This window comes from Hirundo rustica, chromosome 6, assembly GCF_015227805.2.
Source record: "Hirundo rustica isolate bHirRus1 chromosome 6, bHirRus1.pri.v3, whole genome shotgun sequence".
Lineage (NCBI taxonomy): Eukaryota > Metazoa > Chordata > Aves > Passeriformes > Hirundinidae > Hirundo > Hirundo rustica.
In genome coordinates, this window is record NC_053455.1 from 12066328 (window position 1) to 12085506 (window position 19179).

General features: G+C 42.4%; 1 protein-coding gene across 8 annotated transcripts in view; it reads right to left on the minus strand.

Moving 5' to 3' along the window:
• EVL (Enah/Vasp-like) overlaps positions 1–19179 on the minus strand; it is a 145970-nt gene that overhangs the window by 67435 nt on the left and 59356 nt on the right. For 7 of the 8 annotated variants that reach the window (XM_040067556.2, XM_040067557.2, XM_040067560.2 and 4 more), the window contains exon 2: positions 1135–1303. In XM_040067556.2, coding sequence (XP_039923490.1) covers positions 1135–1303 — 169 coding nt within the window. Of the gene's footprint in view, positions 1–1134; positions 1304–9871; positions 10006–19179 lie in introns of those variants that run through there. The other variant, XM_040067555.2, reaches the window with a different exon arrangement.

Genomic DNA, 19179 nt, shown 5'->3' on the forward strand with positions numbered 1-19179 from the left:
CTGTATATGCACAGTGTAGCAAAGTCATCACCACCTCCAGTAAACAACCTGAGTAACTTTTCCAGATGGCCCAAGCATCTTTACAGCTGACAGCTGAGGATCATCAGCATTTCCAGGAGCAGATCAATCCATTCAACATCAGCTGAGAGGTGGTGGTACCCTGGCTCCTGCTCTCTGGGCTGGCCTGTTCTGACCTGGCTCAGCTCGGCTGGATTTGCCCTGGCCCTGCAAACCTCACACCAGCAGCAGTGCTTGCCTCACCTGCCCAGGAGGCACCACCACCCCTGAACCAACAGGCAACCACTGGCACACTTTTTCCTGATCCTTGTGCCACACAGAGGGCTCGAGGTGAGCAGGCTGGGCTGCCGCTGCCAGCCAGCCTCAAGCCAGCACACGAGGGGAGCCCTCAACTCTGAAATTCCTGCTCTAAAATGCAGGTGCTGCACCACCACTCCACTCAAGTAAACTTTTGTTTGGGGTCTAATTGTGACACACAGTTAGGGAGCTCTGATGGCATCTGCTGCCCAGCACGCCCCAAACCCGGCTGCCAGGGCCATGCCACGGCAGCCCTGGGCTGAGCATCCTGCTTTGGTGGCAAACAGGGGTCTGCTCCCAGTTCTGATAATCTAAATCCCATATTATTCCTTTAATACCCAAGGAGGTCCTAAAAATTAGTCTGCTGTAAATCAGATCACAGCGTGCACCTCTGATTTTAAAGAGCATTACAAAGAACTAATTGCTTATCACAGCAATGTAACAACTACACTTTGTGGGACAGCAGCCCAGAACAATTGGTTTTTATTTCTATTTTTAATATAGTACTAAAACCAAGAAGAAAGTTAATTTGGGGGGAGCTGAGATCAAATGTTAAATTAAACATTTAATTTAGTTTTAGTTTAAATAACATTTAAATCTCTTTGGCATCTACCAAACATTCTTTTTTTTTCAAATAAGTAGTAATAATTTGTGATACATTCTGTGTGCAAAAAAAATTATACAAAACCTGAATCACTGGAGTATAGACAGACTAGTAGGCACCTTGCAGGGAGCAGGAAATGTTGCATTAGGTATAGAACTGAGGTTACCAAATGAGATCAAAGGTTAATTTACAGGAAACTTGATATAGTTACTCACTTGTTGATCCTGCAGTTTAACTCCAACTACCCTGAAGGTGTTTGTGGCCGTGTTGTGGTATATGTTGATTCTGCTGAATCCCTGCTGTCCAGGTTTGATTGGCACCCATTTCTTACTGGTATCGTCATAGACCATAACTGAAGCTCGGGCTTGGCAAATACTCTGTTCACTGGGGAGAAAAACAAAAAAAAACAGGAAAGAAAAGAGTGAATTTGCTGCTTATTGCTTATTACTTAAAACTTCTAAAGAAAAAAAACACCAAATCCCACAGAAACTATCAGTACTACTTTGAACATATGTTTTATAAGAGATCTGCTAATCCTTCAAATGCAATCTGTTAAAATAAAGCTGACATGTCACGTGTTCACAGACTGAAAAAACCTCCTGTATGCTGCTGTTTTGAACCAATAATCTATTTTATATAAAATATTAAGCCCTGGGAAATAACCTGCATCACATAAACATGATGAAAACTGTCCCACAGTATGAATGCTCTATTTATTTTAAGTACCTATTGGCAAGCGAAGCCTTTTACATTTGCATGAAAACCTATTGATATTTTATAGCTTGCTGACAAAACCAACGTGACACCCACAGTGTGTCATACATTTTATACATTTAAAACTGGAAGCAAGCAGACCTTGAGCCAAAAGCCATGTTAGGTAAACTAAAGAAATCAATTAAGTTAATCCAGCTGACGCCTAATACCCAGACCCACTGACGCACTTAGAAGCCCCAGAAAACACAGTGCAAAACACACAGAAACACTTTTCTCCTTCATCCTAGTAGCAAAGCAAGTGGGGAAGGGGAATCCACGAACATGAATGCACGCCAGCGTTAAAGTACATAACTATTTTGTGTAGTGTAAATAACTGGTTTTCTCCTTTAGAGTCACAGAAATTCCTTAATTCGTTACCTCTTGTTTCTTAGTCATATCCTGACTAATATACATACAGAGAATCATAATAAAAAACACCCCTCAAGGGCAATAAAGGGCACTGGCAAACGCTGTGACATGTCAATACAGGTCAGAATTTCTCTTCCGCTCTCCTGACTTCCCAGACACTTTCTTACACCAGAAGAAATACAAGTTGAAGAAAAAAATGAATCCTGCAAATTTTGGAGATTAGAGATCTTTAAATGCAACAGGGATTTTCAACAAGCAAATAGCGCACCTCATGATGCATTTAGGATTCAGTTAGTGCATCTGAATGAAACTGTTGAGATCTATGTCCTGCAAAAACTTTAAGTTCATGACTGTCCTGCTAACTTTAGACCTATATATAGGTATATATACCTCCCTCCCTCAGCCCAAGCCATATTAAATAATTTTTGACGATGCAACAGCAAGTGGTTAATCCTCTTTGCACACAAATCCTTTTCCTCCCTCTTTCTTTGGGTTTGCCTCCCTAGCACGCACACACACACACAGAGAAATAAAGGAGAAGCTCCTGGGTGATGCCAAACCATGTTGCTGTGCCAAATTACCCCACTTGTAAATAACAACTGCTGCACACCCAAACCTGCCTGACCCCATCACTGTCACCGTTTTAAAGAAAGGGAGCACGTTGCTTCAAGTATTAAGAGGATCTGGGTTGATTACAGCAGCAATTTTCAATCATTTCTGATTTGTGGGTCTCAAAAAGATTTCCAAGGCAGATGTATCCCCCTTGGTACACTAAAGCCTACTGACTCTGGCTTGTTTTGTCAGTCACTTTGAAGAGCCTCCAGGTAGCCCACAGACCCACTCCAGGCTGTGGGTAAGAGCCTGAAAAATCCTCACAGGACTTACAGAGGGAGCAGTCATGCCAGCAGACATCTCTATAAAGAACAAGGTAGGAAAATTCAGAATAAATAGTATTTTTATTAAGTTATCATAGAAACAGCTAAATTCTGTTACCAGAGCAATACATGGAGGTCAGAAGGACTAAACATTATTTTATTTATATTGTTCAGAACTCATAGCATCCAGCTCATCCACCAGCTGCTATTGCTCTGTGAGATACCTGGAGAACACCTGTGCCTTTGCTGATGTACTTACCCAGCAAACCCCTCTCCCTCCTGTTTTCTAAGGTACACTAATGTCTTGTGGCAGCTCCTCCATATCTGACACGAGCAGCTGAGGGATTTGAGCTCCTTCGAGCCTGCCTAATCCTCCAACTGCTGCAAGAGCTGCAGCCTGGCAGCAGTGGCAGCATTGCCTGCATCCTCCAGACCTGCTGGGGAACATTCAGTCTGCCTTGGATTCACAGATGGGGAGAATGGGAGAGAAATAAACCACCAAAATGTAAGGTACACTGGATTGCCTTTGTCCTATGGGAGTGGAAAGGCCAAATATAATCCCCAGTGCAGGATTGTGGATGGATGGTGGCCACCTTTGCTACCAGGTGTCTTTGCTACCAGCTCCAGAGATGGGGGGAGCATCAGCTGCCCAGGGCACAGCAGTCCCCTGCCCAGTGAGCCGGGGGCTCCAGGAAAACATTGTTCCTGGGAGGGTCACACTCAGCCAGTGTGACACCACGTCCTCCTCCTCAAGCCTTGCCAAGCACCGCAAGTCCTGCTGTACACTAAAATAAGCAAGAGCACATCACTGGCTTCATCAGAGCAAGCCTAAACCCCAATACTGTCTAATTTCAGATGAGTTTTGGAATCCACCATTACCACGAGCTGCTAAATTAGTCAAAATTAATTAAATAATCCACATTTACAACAAAGAGACTACACCTAACCATCAAGACGAGTGCCCTAACACAGCATTACTCACAATGCCACACCCAGATCCTAGCAGATACAGCACCTTTGCCTTCAGGCATTGCTGCCACCAAAATCAGCAGCAAAGGACCTGACACTGTCCTGTGGCTGACACACAGATACAGCCCTCAGGAGCAGGGTTTGACTGATGCACGACAGCCAATTGTTACTGTGACTTAAAGCAACAACACATCGAGCTCGATCCCTGCTCTCCTGCAGTCTATGGAAGTTTTTCATCATTCATTTAAATGGAAACAGGATTGAGCCTGTTATCTGGCCTCCAGTGAAACAACAGAAAGGAACATAAAACACGAGGGGAATCCTTTCCTGCAAAGCACTTCATCAATCTTTCAGCATCCAAAGTGCCTCCAGGGACCCATTGCTAGCTTGCTGTCTCACCCTAAATGGAGGGGTAACTCTTCACCCTGCAGACTTTCTACTCTTCCTGTGTGTAAAAGGCACAACCGTCCCACTGCTGCTTTAGGAGATTTCCCTGAAAACAGCCCAGAAAATGCTCCCTTTATAGAGCACACTGAGAAGCTCTGTATTACTCTCTGTACGTTATTTTAAAGACAAATCAAGCACCAGTGGTTTCACGAATGTCCAGCAAAATTTTTGGTTATTTTTAGGGCCATACATCACTGATACTGATGTCAACTACATGTTACAGGTAATAAATGTGGGGCTTAGTAACACAATTCTGAGTAGCCACATTTCTTCTCCATGATAAGAGTTTGTTATATATTAGTATTTATAGGCAAAATTATGCTTGCACACTTCTAGAACTAGAACTTGCTTTATTTTCCCAATACACAAAAGTTACTGAAAATTTGTTATTTGATGGAGGTCCATCAAACTTCACATACATCAAATACTAGGAATTCTCCTACTGATATTTTATTTTACATTAACATGCAGTTAGACTCATCCACCTGAGTTCCCATCATAACAGGTAATTATGTATAAAAATATATAAAAATTGAATTGGAGAGAGGTCTTAATTACAAAATTGTTCAGGTTTGTGCACATCTACTCCAATTTGCTACACTTTACTATGGGGCAGATTAAAGACATCTTATTTAAATGTGGAGGGGAGTGGGTTCTTCCTAGGGACCCCAAATCCTCATATTCACCCCTTTTCATTCTGAAAGCATTACATCTGTGGGATGGCAAACCTCTGCACTAGAACCATTTGTTTGCCTGAAGTTAAAGAAAGTCTCTTTAGTTTTGTTCACAGGTGATACCTAAAATCAAGTGTTCATCGCTGAGATTTATAGAATATTGTTTCAATACCAAAAAACTGTAAATTAAGAAAAAAAGGTTTGCAGATAAATGCTGTTTGTTTCATTCTGTGTGACACATTTTGACCCACTTCCATCCATATCTTCTGTGTAAGATTCATCTTCAATAATCAGCAGATTGGTTAAGTTGGACTTAACCCCTCTTGAAAGGGTCAGAAAAGAGCTTTCTTGCCCAGCCCTGGTGAGAGTGAGCAGCCACTTTGAGACAGTGCTGCAGGGAAGGTGCCTTTGTCCTGGCATAACCCTTCTCTCCTCTCCTCTTCCACCTATTCAGACCCTGAAAAACAGTCCTTTCTTCCTAGCTTTTAGTAAGCATATGATTACCAAGATCTACAGCCAAAACAGAGCCACAAATGAGTAGGGAATAGATAACACCAGGAATCTTGGGAAAATACCTGTATTTTTTGTGAATCATCACATGACACTTAATGCAGTGGCTTGACATGACCTGGCTGACTGCAAGTAATTAAAAAGGAGGAAGAAATATAGGAGGTGTGGGGTAACCAAATGACAGAAATTACTGTGGAGGTTGGTAATGGAGGAGCCATGGATCAGATAGAGAAAAGCCCTCCTGCTTCACTCTGCCTAGCCCAGTGGGTTATCCAAATATACAAGTAGAGAGCTCAGGCTGGAACCACAAAAGATCTGTCATAGAGAATAAACAGGAAACAGAGAGCAAATCATAATGTTTGGAGGAGAGTCTGGCTCTGAAGGGTTTCTAAGGCTTTTCCCTCTCATTCCAGACTGAGGAAAAGTCAAGCGGCCAAGCTGCACTGTGCTCCTTCACTGACCTGTTTTCTCCGCTTACACAGTTATCCTCTTAGGAATAAAACTTTTGCAGAGCTTGGTACTGAGTGACTGAGCCCCCTCTGAGCAGCCTGCCATGGCACAGGGTTACCCCAGTCCTATCCTGGACCCCCTCTCCAGCACCAAACCACCCAGAGGTCACACCTCTGGGGCAATGGGAGAGGTTTAAAACACTTTCTCCTAGAGCCAGGACAAGGTCATACGGTTTTTGGAGGGTCACCAAATCATGCTCACAAAAGCTGTAACAAATATCTACACCCAGCTAACTTTGGTTTTAACCAAACACCTACTTCTGTGGGCTTTACTCCAGTATGCCACGTGGACCTGGACACTTCACTGTCCTTCATATTTACACACACAAGTGTGTCCTTGGACAAGGGATTCCCTTAACATAAACTCTGAAAGCTCCCTGATAGAAACCAAGATCTCATGCTTTGAACCTATTAGGGATCTACCTTGTTTCAAGTTGCTCATGATTCTTTGACTTTCGAAGATGCTCTTTTCTGGTATTCATAGAAAAGGCAAATAACTATTTATATAAACATTTACTTTATTTTTCATTTCCTTTAATTTTCATTTCATTTTACATCCCCCTCAATATTTATATTGCTAATAATTAAAAGTTATTTTAGACTAATCTAATCACTCTTATTGGTGTGAGAAATTGTTGATATTGCTTAGTCTCAGGCTTGCCTTACGAAACCTCAGCCCAGAGAATGTGGGAGATAACGCATACGTCATTTAGCACATCTTACTCTACTTGTCCACTGAATTTGCCACAGAAAGTCACACTGGTGTGGTTAAAGGTGACACAAGAAATGGCTGATGCTCATTTAAGAAGATGACAGAACACTCTCAACGTCAGCTTACACAGCTAATGTGAATCCAAGATCCTGTATACAGAGATGTGTTATCTGTGCAGCACAGTTCTGTGTTAACCTCAGAATTAGCAAGCTACAAGTCATATTCCTGCAGCATTTGAAAGCGTACTTCAAACACTAATATATTTATTTGCTGAACATTTTAATAGCTTTCACTTTAATAAATATAATAATGACTGGGATGCACAGAAAGTGTTTCAGTAGTAACCTGAAACAATAGACATTTCTCTCTGACCACTGGATTTAGAGAACAAAAATCCTGAGGGACGCCCTGAACACGAGACAGTCAGGTCATTTGGCCTTACATAGAGACCACAGCTGAGATCTGAGCCCATTACAGATAAAGCTGCTGTAGTGCAGTGGCTCTTCAGCCCTCCCACCAGAGATTCACCACCAGCTCTGCTCATGACCCCACTTCTCCTTGGGAGCCTCATTTCTCCAGCACAATGTCAGTCATACTCCTGATTCCTTCTGGGACCCCCTGTTTCAAAGTCTACTTCCTTCTACAACCAAAGCTGCAGCACAGCCGGTGTCACCATCGTTCACTTTTGTTCCAGAGCCCTGAAAAACGTCCTCAAGCAATGCAGCAAGACCTCAGAGCAAAAATACAGCATTTAGCCACTTGATCACACCAAAGGGCAGCCCCACGGGGGCTTTATATCCAGAAAGGCGCTTTCAATCCTCAATGACATGCAGATGCTTGACTAATTTATAGCAGATATTTAAACAGTAGAAGTCACACTCTCATATATAATACGGAGGTCCCACAATGACTACCTCCAGTTGTTTTCTGAGCTCCATTTCCTGGCATTCCCTGAAAACCAACACATGGACCCAGTGGTCAGAAGTTCTCAATTTGCACTCGCTCCTGGTTGCCTGCCTGCAGAGAGACCAACCCAACAGTGTTGCCCTTGCTCCAGTCAGCCTGAAGTGAAGCCCAGAGAAGCTGCCATTTTTTGGTCTCCTGCTGAGGCTTGAACATGCACATTTAGATCTTTTGGTGCTGGGCTTTGTCCGCACTGCCAGCAGGAGATGAGCCTTTTGCACTGAGCATCTGCCTGGCCATCACCTTTCTCCAATGCTGAACTCTAGCATCTAAACAGTTTAATAGTTACAAGAAATAGTTACAAGAAAATAGTAACATTATGAAGCCTCCTTCATGAGCAGCTCTCAAAAGGACTGACGCTGTTAAATAAAGTCATGACACACCTGCAAGACAAATACATATTTTACAGAGCAGGAAATGGAAATACTGGTACTTACAGTGTTATCAAAAGTAAGATGAACACCAGTTCACCTCCATAAGGAAGAATATTCAAAAGTTACTTTCTGTTAGGAATAAGATATTAATTTTGAATTGTCCCTTACTACATTGGCATACACAGTGGGAACTGCCTGTCCAGTATCTGCTGCAGATACCCACAGCAGAAATATCAGCTGGAAAACAGAGAAGACACAGTTTATGAGGCAGCCAGGTTACACACTAAGCCAGGACTTCGGCAGATGAGTTGCTAAATTTGGGAACTCGCACACAGTCCTGGCATGACCTGAGAAACTTGCATAACCTTCTGTCACCCCTCAATGCTCTTGAGCATGGGAAAAGTGAGAAGAAATACAAAAATTTACACAGTATGCAAAACAGGACTGTAGCAGAACAGATATTTCACCTGGGCCTGACTGTCAGTCCAGAACAGCTCAGTCCTCAGCACTGCCAGCCGAAGTCTGTGGAGAGCCCTGACCTCTCGGTGTCTGCCACGGCACTTAAATAGCACATCTGCCAATCAGTGGAGATTTGGGGCCAGCTGAGAGGCCACAGATTGATGCCCTTGTAAGCCAGCACATCTGCTTAGTTTATGTTGCTAAGATTTTTAAACCATGAGGTGTTGTTAATTTTAACCCGCCCCTCTTCTGGCAGGTTTTGCACACTGAAGCGTAAGAATTCAAATGACTCTAAGGGGAACTCCAGTTATCAGCATCTCAACCCAGCATGTCCAGAAACGCTCAAAGAGATGTGCTTTGCAAAAGGCACTTCACTGAGGAAGTGGTGTGATAAAGAGAAGTGCCATTGTTGCTGGGCACTGCTGCCAGGCCACGCTCCAGGAAACTTTTCCTTCCAAGTTCCAACAACTGACTGCGAATGGAGTCTCCTAATGGAGGAATTTCACTGCTCCATTAATGCTTCAAACCATGCAAAATTTCTTCCTGTGAAGTGGGGCTCACTTTCAGATTTTACATACCATCTTGAAGATACACTTTGGGAGTTCCTAAAAGTAAATATCAGGTAAATGCTTCGAAGTTCCTAAAAGCGAGTCAAGTAAATGGCCTGGAGAAACACCAGGAACTCAATTAGACAAAAACAGTAAAAAAGCAACTCAATTGGATCAAGTTGCTATTAATATAAACAACTTCCGTTCCCCTGAAAATTACAGAAATAAAAAGAAGAAGTACCCAATTGTGTAAAATACGAATTATGCAAAACCCAAAACCGAACTGTCAAGTGAAAATACACGACTGAGGGCTCTCCCTCATAAGCCAACCAGATCTGTATTTCAGGAGAACAATACCTTAAATAAAGGTCTGAAAGATCATAATCATAACTAATGACCAGGAAAGGCAGACTCGCAAGTGAATAGAGGAAATCAGCATAAAGATTTTACATTAAAGCTGACATCACTTTGCCTTGGTTTCCCTTCAATCCCAGAAGAAATGTAAATAAATCTGTGACAATTCCCCTTGAGCTGATAGAGGCAGATCAGGAATGAAGAAATGCTCACTTCATCGAGTCAGCTTCTCCCTCACTGCCAGGGGATGCATATTAATGTAGGATTGCCATAAAAGCTTAATTACCATTTTATACAATCATAAATTATCCTACCAGGCTATAACCAAAACACGAACCTTCTGTGTTTCTCACAATACGTGCTCTCCTTCGCATCCAGTCACATTAATTCTGGTCAACAAATTCCCTGCCATCAGGCACAGTCCCCAGATACTTACGTGCCTGCCATGGAGGAGGACCTGGTCAGGCAATCCCACAGAGGTAAATGCTCAAAGCTGGCACGTGTGCTCAAATCCAAATATTCTATTTCACCTGAGCAGAAGACAAATTTGGCAGGGAGACAAGCCAAGAGTCTCTATGAAAGCTTATAACCAAAACAGGAAAGGGAAGTGCTATTGAGAGAGCAGGAGGGCAGGAAGTAACACTTATACAGCAGGGGCGGGGAAGGGACTTTAAAGAAGAAATGTATTATTTCTTATAGCAGCTTTACTGAGCAAAAGTACAGACAATATAGATTAAGATTAGATGTGCCATTGTTGGCCCATTGGAGGCATGGATATTAAAAACTTTTCACGCATTTGCTCAAGGCACAAGTTCACTGTCCAAGAAAAAGCAAAAGCAAATAAAGCTGAGACCCAGGGGAAAAAAAAAAAAAAAAAAAGCTGTTATTCATTTATGGCACAGGCGTTTACACAACGCAGAACCAACCCAGGGGCCCCTGGGTACCAGTGCACCGCCTGGAAGCCAACCTGGCATCCTGCTGAGGCCCAGCTCCTGCCCAAAACTTTAACTGGCACAGCACGGTGCAACTTTTATCTCTCTCACCTACATAGATGCCTTTTGCACATCTGCCCAACTCGATCTGGAGCAGAGGACGCAGGGTGCAGACACCAGGTAACTTCCCAAAGCATCCCACAAAACTGCAGAGCTTCTCAGCTCTTGAAGAACTGCTGGAAACACAGTCAGAAGCCATGATCTTACCATGGAGGCACACAGACTTTCTCTGGGAGTCAGCACCAGAGGCTCTGAAGTCTCCGCTAATGAGAGCAAAACCTGCAGAGCCCTGAGGACACCAGCCCTCAGGAGATCACACAGTTCCTGATGTCCTTGCAGTGCTTTCAGAGTGCAACATACATTTGTAATCCCCATTTAATATAGCAGAAGGACAGATGTGTAAGAAATAGGCTGAATTTGGCAAGTCACACCAGCTACACATACCCTTCAGTGCAGTTTCTGCTGGGGAGCAAGGGCTGCAAATGCTGCTCCGCCTAAGCAGGGGAGCAGAGCGCTTTTCACCTTCACTGTTTTTCCTGTTAGACGAGACCACTTTCATGGTCCAACTGAAAGACCTACAGAAACTACTGCTGAAATGGCACCTCGTGAAAACACGGGTGTCAAAATCTGGCTGCTCTTACTGTTGGTGGTACATCGCCTGTTCAGCTGCTGCTTCTGGTTCCTCTGCAGAAAATCTCTGTATGACTGAAGAGTTTCAGTTTTCTGATGGGGGGAGTTTAAAAGCCAACAAGAATGAAAGTTCTCACTGACATTTAAGCCCAGCTTTTTCTGCACTGCCTTTTTTTTTTTCCTTTTCTTTTCTTTTTATTTCTTTCTGTTTAATGAAGCATTTTATTATCACTTTCTTGGGATTTCAATTTGGCTGCATTTTCCTGACACTGTATCTTTCTGCTTTGATATCTGTGTGGATGTTGGGCACTACTTTGTTTCATTCAAAAAATCCTGCTTTTCATGAATTTAAAATTTGACATTACTTGAGGTCGAGTGGCAGTTCCTCTGTATAGCTCACACACTGCTTAGACTATAATTGTAGAGCTAGCCTGTGAAAATACTGTGTGTATGAGAGAAGGACATAACCTGAAAAATGCATCTCCAAGTAAGTACGGACACAAATCACTAATGGCCCAGATCAGCCATGCTGGCTCCACTGTTCTAGGCAGAAGATACAGGAAGATGGACTAAGGAAAGGAGCCTTTTTATTTCTCTGCTGCCATGTGTCTGAGCTGGATGTGGTCACTGCTTTGGGGGGAAGGAGACAGCACTTAGGAGACAGAATAGTTTCCCTGTTAAACCAAGCAGATATTACTTTCCTTACACACAACTATCAACTGCAATAATATCAGCTAGAAAACCCTGGTTTTAAAGATTTGGTTCTCCTGAACAAACACCTTCGAGCACACCTGGAAACTCTCAGCCTCCCCCCCATCTGCTAGCACCATGCATGCTGAAAGCAAAGAGCAGGTCACTACTGACACATCCAATGTCACCCTAGGAAATTGTGACAGTGAGTAGGACAAAGCCCAGGGCTGCCTTTCCATGCCCCTGTCATAAGCCAAATTAATTTCATTAAGCACCACAGCATACATTCCAGCAGAAGTGCCTCTAATCACCTCTTTGCATTGCTAAAATGCCTCCATCGACCTGGACTAGAAAGGCAGCACTTAGAAGGACACAGCACACTGTGACAAATGACACATAAGACCGAGTAGCTGACTTCAATCCAGTCCTCACAAAGAACCATATGCTGGATAAACAGATTATTTCAGTCATGTGTTGAGATCTTTGTGAGCAGATCAGGATTCCTAAACACAGAAGCGAGGCTTTAGCTGCAATTAAGTGACTATTCCCATAGGTTTGCAAGCAGCATGTCTGCTGGCCACGTACTCAGCTTTCATGTTCCAAAGACTCCCAAGTTTTGTATTTGCTTTCTTTTGGAGAGTTTCATTACCAGATGAATCGTGATTTGTATAAGACAATAATGTTATGTATTTTCAATCCTTAGAGCTATAGGCTGAGCTAAAAAGGTGAGTGCCCCAGCCTCGAAATGACTCATCTCCGAACACAAAACATTTTTAAGAAAGAAATGAAGCACTGTAGAATGTGTTGCTTATACTATTTAAAAAATAAGAATCACAATTATGATATTAAACTGTACCCACCTGAGAGTTATTTGAAGGTAGACATTATTAAAATATTTTTTTCTTTATAAGCATGTTTCAGACCTTCCAAATAACTATTTATGTGTATATATCTGTTGGGTTTAGTTGTGTGATATCCTCAAAAGACATCATGTTGTATTGCACAAATTTCAAAATTTACATAAGGCAAGTCTTTCATTTAACGATTTCATGATTAAGAAATCTTTCCTACTGAAACGGTACACTCAAATTTCGTAAACTACAAGACAGTTTCATGAATATATGCACAAATTATATGCAACAGCATATAAAATATGCAGTTATATATTCAGATTTGTAAATCTAATTTCACAGCTGTTAATAGTCTTTGAATGTAAGACATTTCCTCATACACTGAGATTTGCAACTGTTAAATATGCTGATGAGGCAAAAAAAAAAATAAAATTCCTTGTTCTCAGAAACTTTAACCCTATATGTTAATATATTCCCTTGCTCTCCCAAATCTCTTTTTTTCCATGCTCCCCACTCATTTGAAAGGTGTAAGAGAGAAGCCAGACAGGAGAGTAAAATATACTTATTTCCTATTAGAAGAGTTAAAAATGTGCAGTGAGGTGAGGTGCCAGCTGCCACTTCGACAGCAAAACAACTGATCCTGCACTGAGCATATTTTACAAATTTGTCTTTTTTGGGATATTAACTTAGGATGCAATCCCACCACTGCTGAGGTCCAAGGAAGTTTTTTGATGGATTTCAGAAGGATGAGATTTAGCCCTTTGTTTAGACACATTCAAGTAGCGATAAATAAACATATGGCAGGCAAAAAAAAAAATATCTTTCAAAGGCCATGAGTTATGCAGGACTTGGGAAGCCCTTTTCTTTCCTTCTGGGAAGCCCCTGGCTCTCAACTCATGCAGTGCCCTTTGCTAAGGTGATTTCATCTCACCCTCACACCGCAGAGGGAACAGCCAGGACTCACCTGCTTCCAAGGAGAAGTTTTGGCTGATTATTGCCTTAAGGAAATAACTGTATTGCAAAGAATTAACTTCGTGGCTGCCTTCAATTTTCCTCTCTATAAACTGTGATGAGCAGTGGGCAGTAAGCCCAGACCCCACGGTAAGCAGCATGGAACAAGTTATAGACCATATGGAGAGAAATAAACTGCCACTTCATACACAGGGTATCTATAATGCTTTTTTGCTTGAGTCAGCTAATTGCACATCCGCAAATCAGCACATTTATAACAAATGGACCATTATGATATCATGGGAAATCTATTTAATATGATCAAAGTCTGCCAGGAAAAGTTCCCCTGAAATTATGAAAGTACTTAAGAGTCCTGAGTGCTGGGGACATTTTACAGTCCTTATTAAACAAACATTTTCCCATTGTTTCATGGCAGCTGGTGGTACCAAGGGCTGTATCTTCTGAGGCTCCACGTCAGCAGTCTCACTGCAGCCGCCAGCACGGGCATCTCCCTGCTGCAGGCAGCAGGCACCTCTGTACCTATAGTCAGAACCAGCCACACCACACACACCTGCTCCAGCAGCAGGCAAAGAACAGGTTTGCTTCCCACCAGCACCTCAGCTGAGGCATACCATCTCTTTTCTTTTCAACAAGCTGAGATTCACAGTGTTACAAACCCTCCTCTGTACTGCAGACTTTAAGGGGTGTACTTTAAGTTATGTACACATAATTTTTTTTATGTTAAAGCTTAGCAATGCCCTTGATCTAAAGAGCCATTAGACATGGTCTGAGTGTAAATCTAAACTTACTTGTGGTATCAGCTGAAAAACATTCTCATATTTATGCCACCAAACATATGCTATCCCCCAACATTGCTCCACAGCTGATGTATTTTCACCTTCAGCTTGCGTTTTTCCTTAAACTTTAGTAAACATGCTGAGTGGTTTTAGCAGCTGTAGGCAGTGGTCCTTTCAACTGCCTACATTACATTTTTGTAGCTCTTGATTTATGGGGTGCTCATGTAAACTTCTGGGGTTTGTATTTGAAACAAGAAATAGGAACTTCACAACAGTCCCCCAAGCAAGACTAGGAGCTTCTCACTTAGAATTAGCACTGCCTCAATTCTTAGCTATTTAATGCTCTCCACCATTAAGAAATGCAATTCAAGCATCATGTTTTACTGAACAGATAGGATACTTGTATCATGAGACACCTCTACCGCATGTTGTGGGCACCATAAGCCCGTGGAAGGGTTTCCATCACCAGCCTTTCAGAGGCACACGCGTGGGTGAGGTACAGCCCAGCAGCTGTGAAGGCAAGGAGAGGATTTCTGATGTAAGGGATGCTGGGGTAAAGAGAAGGCATGTAAACACAGCTTAAGAGACTGGAGGGGAAGCAGCTGACCAAAAACCGATCAGAAATCACGCATAACTGTATTTTTATCACTTGAAGTTCTCTAAAGGCATGTGCCTGTCTGATGTTCAGGTCATATCATTTGATATTCATTGGGAAAGCACTTTTCAAGACAGCAACCCCATCCCTAAAACGTAAGGTCTCAAAGTGAAGGTTGTGCAGGGTCTAGAAGGCTAGGTTCACACCAAGATGAAGAATGCCTGGCCTTGTTTCTAGCCTTGTTTCTGTTATTTATGTTACTTGGAATAGGACAGGTTGGAAATAATTGCTGACTTATAGGCACAGGGAAACTTCCAACTTGCAGAAGGATCCATGAAGTGGTGCACACATGCAGGGCAGCTCTCTCCTGTAACAACAGTAAAGCATCCATATTCCTTCCACATTTTTTCATGTCTTACAAATCCCCTTACAACATTTAACGGTATACTGAGGTAGTTTTGCATGAATCAATACTTGCTTTATCCTTACTGAAGTTGGTGGCAAAGTTCCTATTAGCAATTAGCCATTTCAGCTGCAGCAGAAACTTATCTTTTATATCATCTGTGTCATCAGTTAGGCAGTAGAACAAGGTAAATTATACTGGTCTGTTGAAGCCCCATCTTAAATCCAGTGTTTGCAGTGATGGACAATGAATGTGGCCCCAATATTTGCAGATATACTTTGGCTGAGAAGAATTAAAAATCATTGCTGGAGCCAAACAACAAGCTGCACAACTGAGCTATAGTGTAGATTTAGATTAAATATCTTTATTCTGATAAAAAGTGAACAATGCAGATCTAATTGTAGTGTTCCATCATGGAAAAGGTGAAACCCTCTTCAAGGTGGGCATATAACAGCACCAAATGTCAATAAAGTCTGCTCAAAAATCTGTATTAATTGTGGTAATCAGTGTGGGAGGATGTCTTCTAAATTTCACAAGAAGAATAATTTTCAGATTATTTTAGTAAAAATAAACACAAGGACAGCTGGCAAATGGAGATGTGTAGTAGGCAAATCCTTTGTCCAAAACTACTGACAATACCGATTAAAACAAAACTTATCCTGGCAGCCCCTTCTTTTCCCCCTTTCCTTTCTTCGATTATTTACTGGCCAAGATTTTTCCCATTGCCTGACAGATAAAAAGATTTTCTGAGTGCCAAAACTGAAACAGGATCCCTGAGCACATTTGTACACCAGACTTGTTTGCGCACGATGTTTGTCAAATAACGGCAGAAGTATTCTGGCTTTATCATGATTTTTTATCCTTTTTCTCCTAGCAACCTTCCCCCCTTATCTCTTCCAAAATGATTTTCTTGACTGCGTTATGTCCTCTGTGACTTTCCCATCCCTATGCAGGGACACCATAAAGTGCCACTTCTCAGGAGTTGGGAGTCTACTAAACACATGCGAGCCCAGCCTGACTGTGCCCTGCCTTTGCCTCACAAAGGACACCACACTGAATCGCTCTCCTCTCCATCCACTTGGGGAGCGTCATAAAGCACTGACTTTCATTCCTCTGTCAAACAAGGCTGACACTTCTGAATCTCCTGGTCAGCTACTGCGAGGGTGGTAGAAAGAAGGAAGAGGATGGTCAGACAGAGAGATGAAGCAACTGCATAAACCTTGTTTTCTTGGGAGAGCAAACTAAAGACAGGTTGGTGGGGAGGGTCTCTCAAAGAATCGGTGCTCACTTCCACTGGTACCCTCACCAGTTCGTCCATCTGATGACCACCAAACCCTCCACGATGGCATGCACAGTTCCTTTCAAAATCAGCATCAGGATTACAGACTTTTTTAAAAAGTATACAACTTTCTAGTTGCCTGGCATTTTTTTCACTGTCTAAAACATATTAAGGGTTTTGACAGCTCTTCAGACTTGTCAAAAGATAACCCTTCCATCCAAATCTTAACATAAATGTTTAGCCCTTGAGCCATTACGTAGAGTGGGAGTGCTCAACAGCCTCTGTTTGTGTCAAGACGTGCTTTTCATAATACTACCCTGGGTTTATTATAACAGGACTGAAATCTTTAAAAATGTCCTTTTGCATTACTGATACAATGTTTTGGGGAAAAAATAAAAAGAGAAATTAAAATCACTTACAAGTCAATAAATTTCAGAAAAGACAGGTAAGAGAAAGGATACACAGAGAATGGGGAAAGTTTCAGTAGTAACTCAGCTTGCCATTCCTTCTAATGGCTTTCTGAACCTTCTACAGGTCCACTATATCCCAAGATCACAAATTCAGGACTGTCAAGGTCATGGAGGATTTCTAGGTAATAAGATAACATCTGCAGTGCATCTTCCATTGGGCCAGTGTTAGGGCAGTCCAGCCTCTAATAATGCTCTAATAATGTTAGTAATGCTAACAACCATAGCCAAGTGGGATCAAGAGGCAAACTCCTCTTTCAAGTGCATCAACCATTATTTTTCAACCCCAACAAGAATATGGAAAGCAGCATTCAAATCAAATGATTAAATTGTTAATTAAAAAAACCCCAAAACAACACAAGAGTTTTGAAAGATTTGATAAATTGCCATAGCCTTGGATGTCTTGCCCTACATCACACCCTGGCTTCTCTCTAGGCCTCGAAGGGCTTATCAAAATCAAAACCAGTACAGAACCCTTCAGTCAGTTCACAGCAAGATCCCTCACAGAGAACTTTATAACCGGTGTGTAATCAGCTGAGCAACGTTGCAGTGTTACTTGGTCTGCTGAAACCAACTCCCCAAAGTGCAAACAGAATAGAAACCAGGCAAAGCTCTCAGTTGTCTCTCGGGCTGCACACTCAGTTTTAGGTGAGTGGATAAAGCACTGACCTCTGAGAGCCCCAATCAAATCCAGCTCATGTTCCCATGAAGGGCACTGGAACTGGGTTAGGGAGCATAGGATTCAAAGAACCATTTTCCTTAGAACTGCTTGCATTTTTTGCCATGAACCTTTCTTCTTCAATATTTCTGCCTTTGTTGCCTGTGTCATCTCTTTCTGCTTAGGCTAACTGGCTTCTAATACCAAGACCATGGTCCTTAATCACTTGATAATACAATCACAGTTGGAAATCAGACCATGGATTCAGGGAACACTCCCCTGAAATACATAAGTAAAACCAGAACTTCTCTGCCTCACTCTTGGGTACAGTGGCCTACACAGGGAATGGTTTCCAGCCCCCAGTTTGGCGTTACATAGCTAGCAGACTCTATCATTCGCCTGGTTTTCCATCCCTCCCCATATCTTTTCTGGATAGAGGTGTTCTGCTCTGCAGTACTCGTTCCATCTGCCCCAGAATAAGAGAAAAGGGAAAATAAAATAAAACAAGAACTATGAATTTGAGTGCCAGCACAGCCAGATGCATAGTTCTTCTCAGTCTTTCACTTTCACTGCCACTTAAGACTTCAGTTCACACCATTTTAAAAAATAGAATAAGAATAAAACATGCTGATAGAGGTTTTCTATATCCTGCGTTCTGTGCAAGCTCTCTTGGTCTGTGCCATGCCTGAGGCACTGTGCAGACTGTTGCCATGCTCAGTGCCCAGCTCTGATTTTGGAGTCTCAAAGCACTACCGTTTTTAATAGAATCCCTCCAGAAAATAGGCAGAATACTTCTCACTCAGCAGCATGCATATCCACACTCACCAAACGGGCTCTGGGACCCAGCACTGCTGGGACCCTGCTACATCAGTAGCACCCTTGCTTTATTAGCTGAGGCTGGGACAACTAAAAAGCCCCTGGATGAGCATAAGGTTTGGAAAAGATAGGGGATTGTTGCAAATTCCATTTTACTGGTGCTATTTCATTCTATTCTGTTCTATTCTATTCTGTTCTATTCTATTCTAATTTGCACCCATTCAAGACAGTGTTGGGGATCAGTCTTTTCAAACTTAGCGTCACCACAGGGTCATGCTGTGATGACTTTGGCACAGTCAGATGCGAAAAAGGAGTCTCACGCCTTAAATGTGTCTGTGTTTGTCTTAGGCCACAGATATAATGTGAGATGGAGTTCAGTGGATGGAGCCCCTTTGTCCTGGGCAGCAGAAACCATGGGCAGAGCTCTGCCCATGGCTGGAAGCAGTGTGCTGCCTTTCTTGCAGCGTGGTACCTTCCTTGCCACAACAGCATTTGCAGGTCCAAAGAGGGGATGCAGACCATGGTTTTATCAGGAGCAATTAATAGTGGCCTCTTGATTTAGTTGGTTGCATAAACATACAAAGGAAAAGGGAGTGTGATGCAAACCCTTGGAGG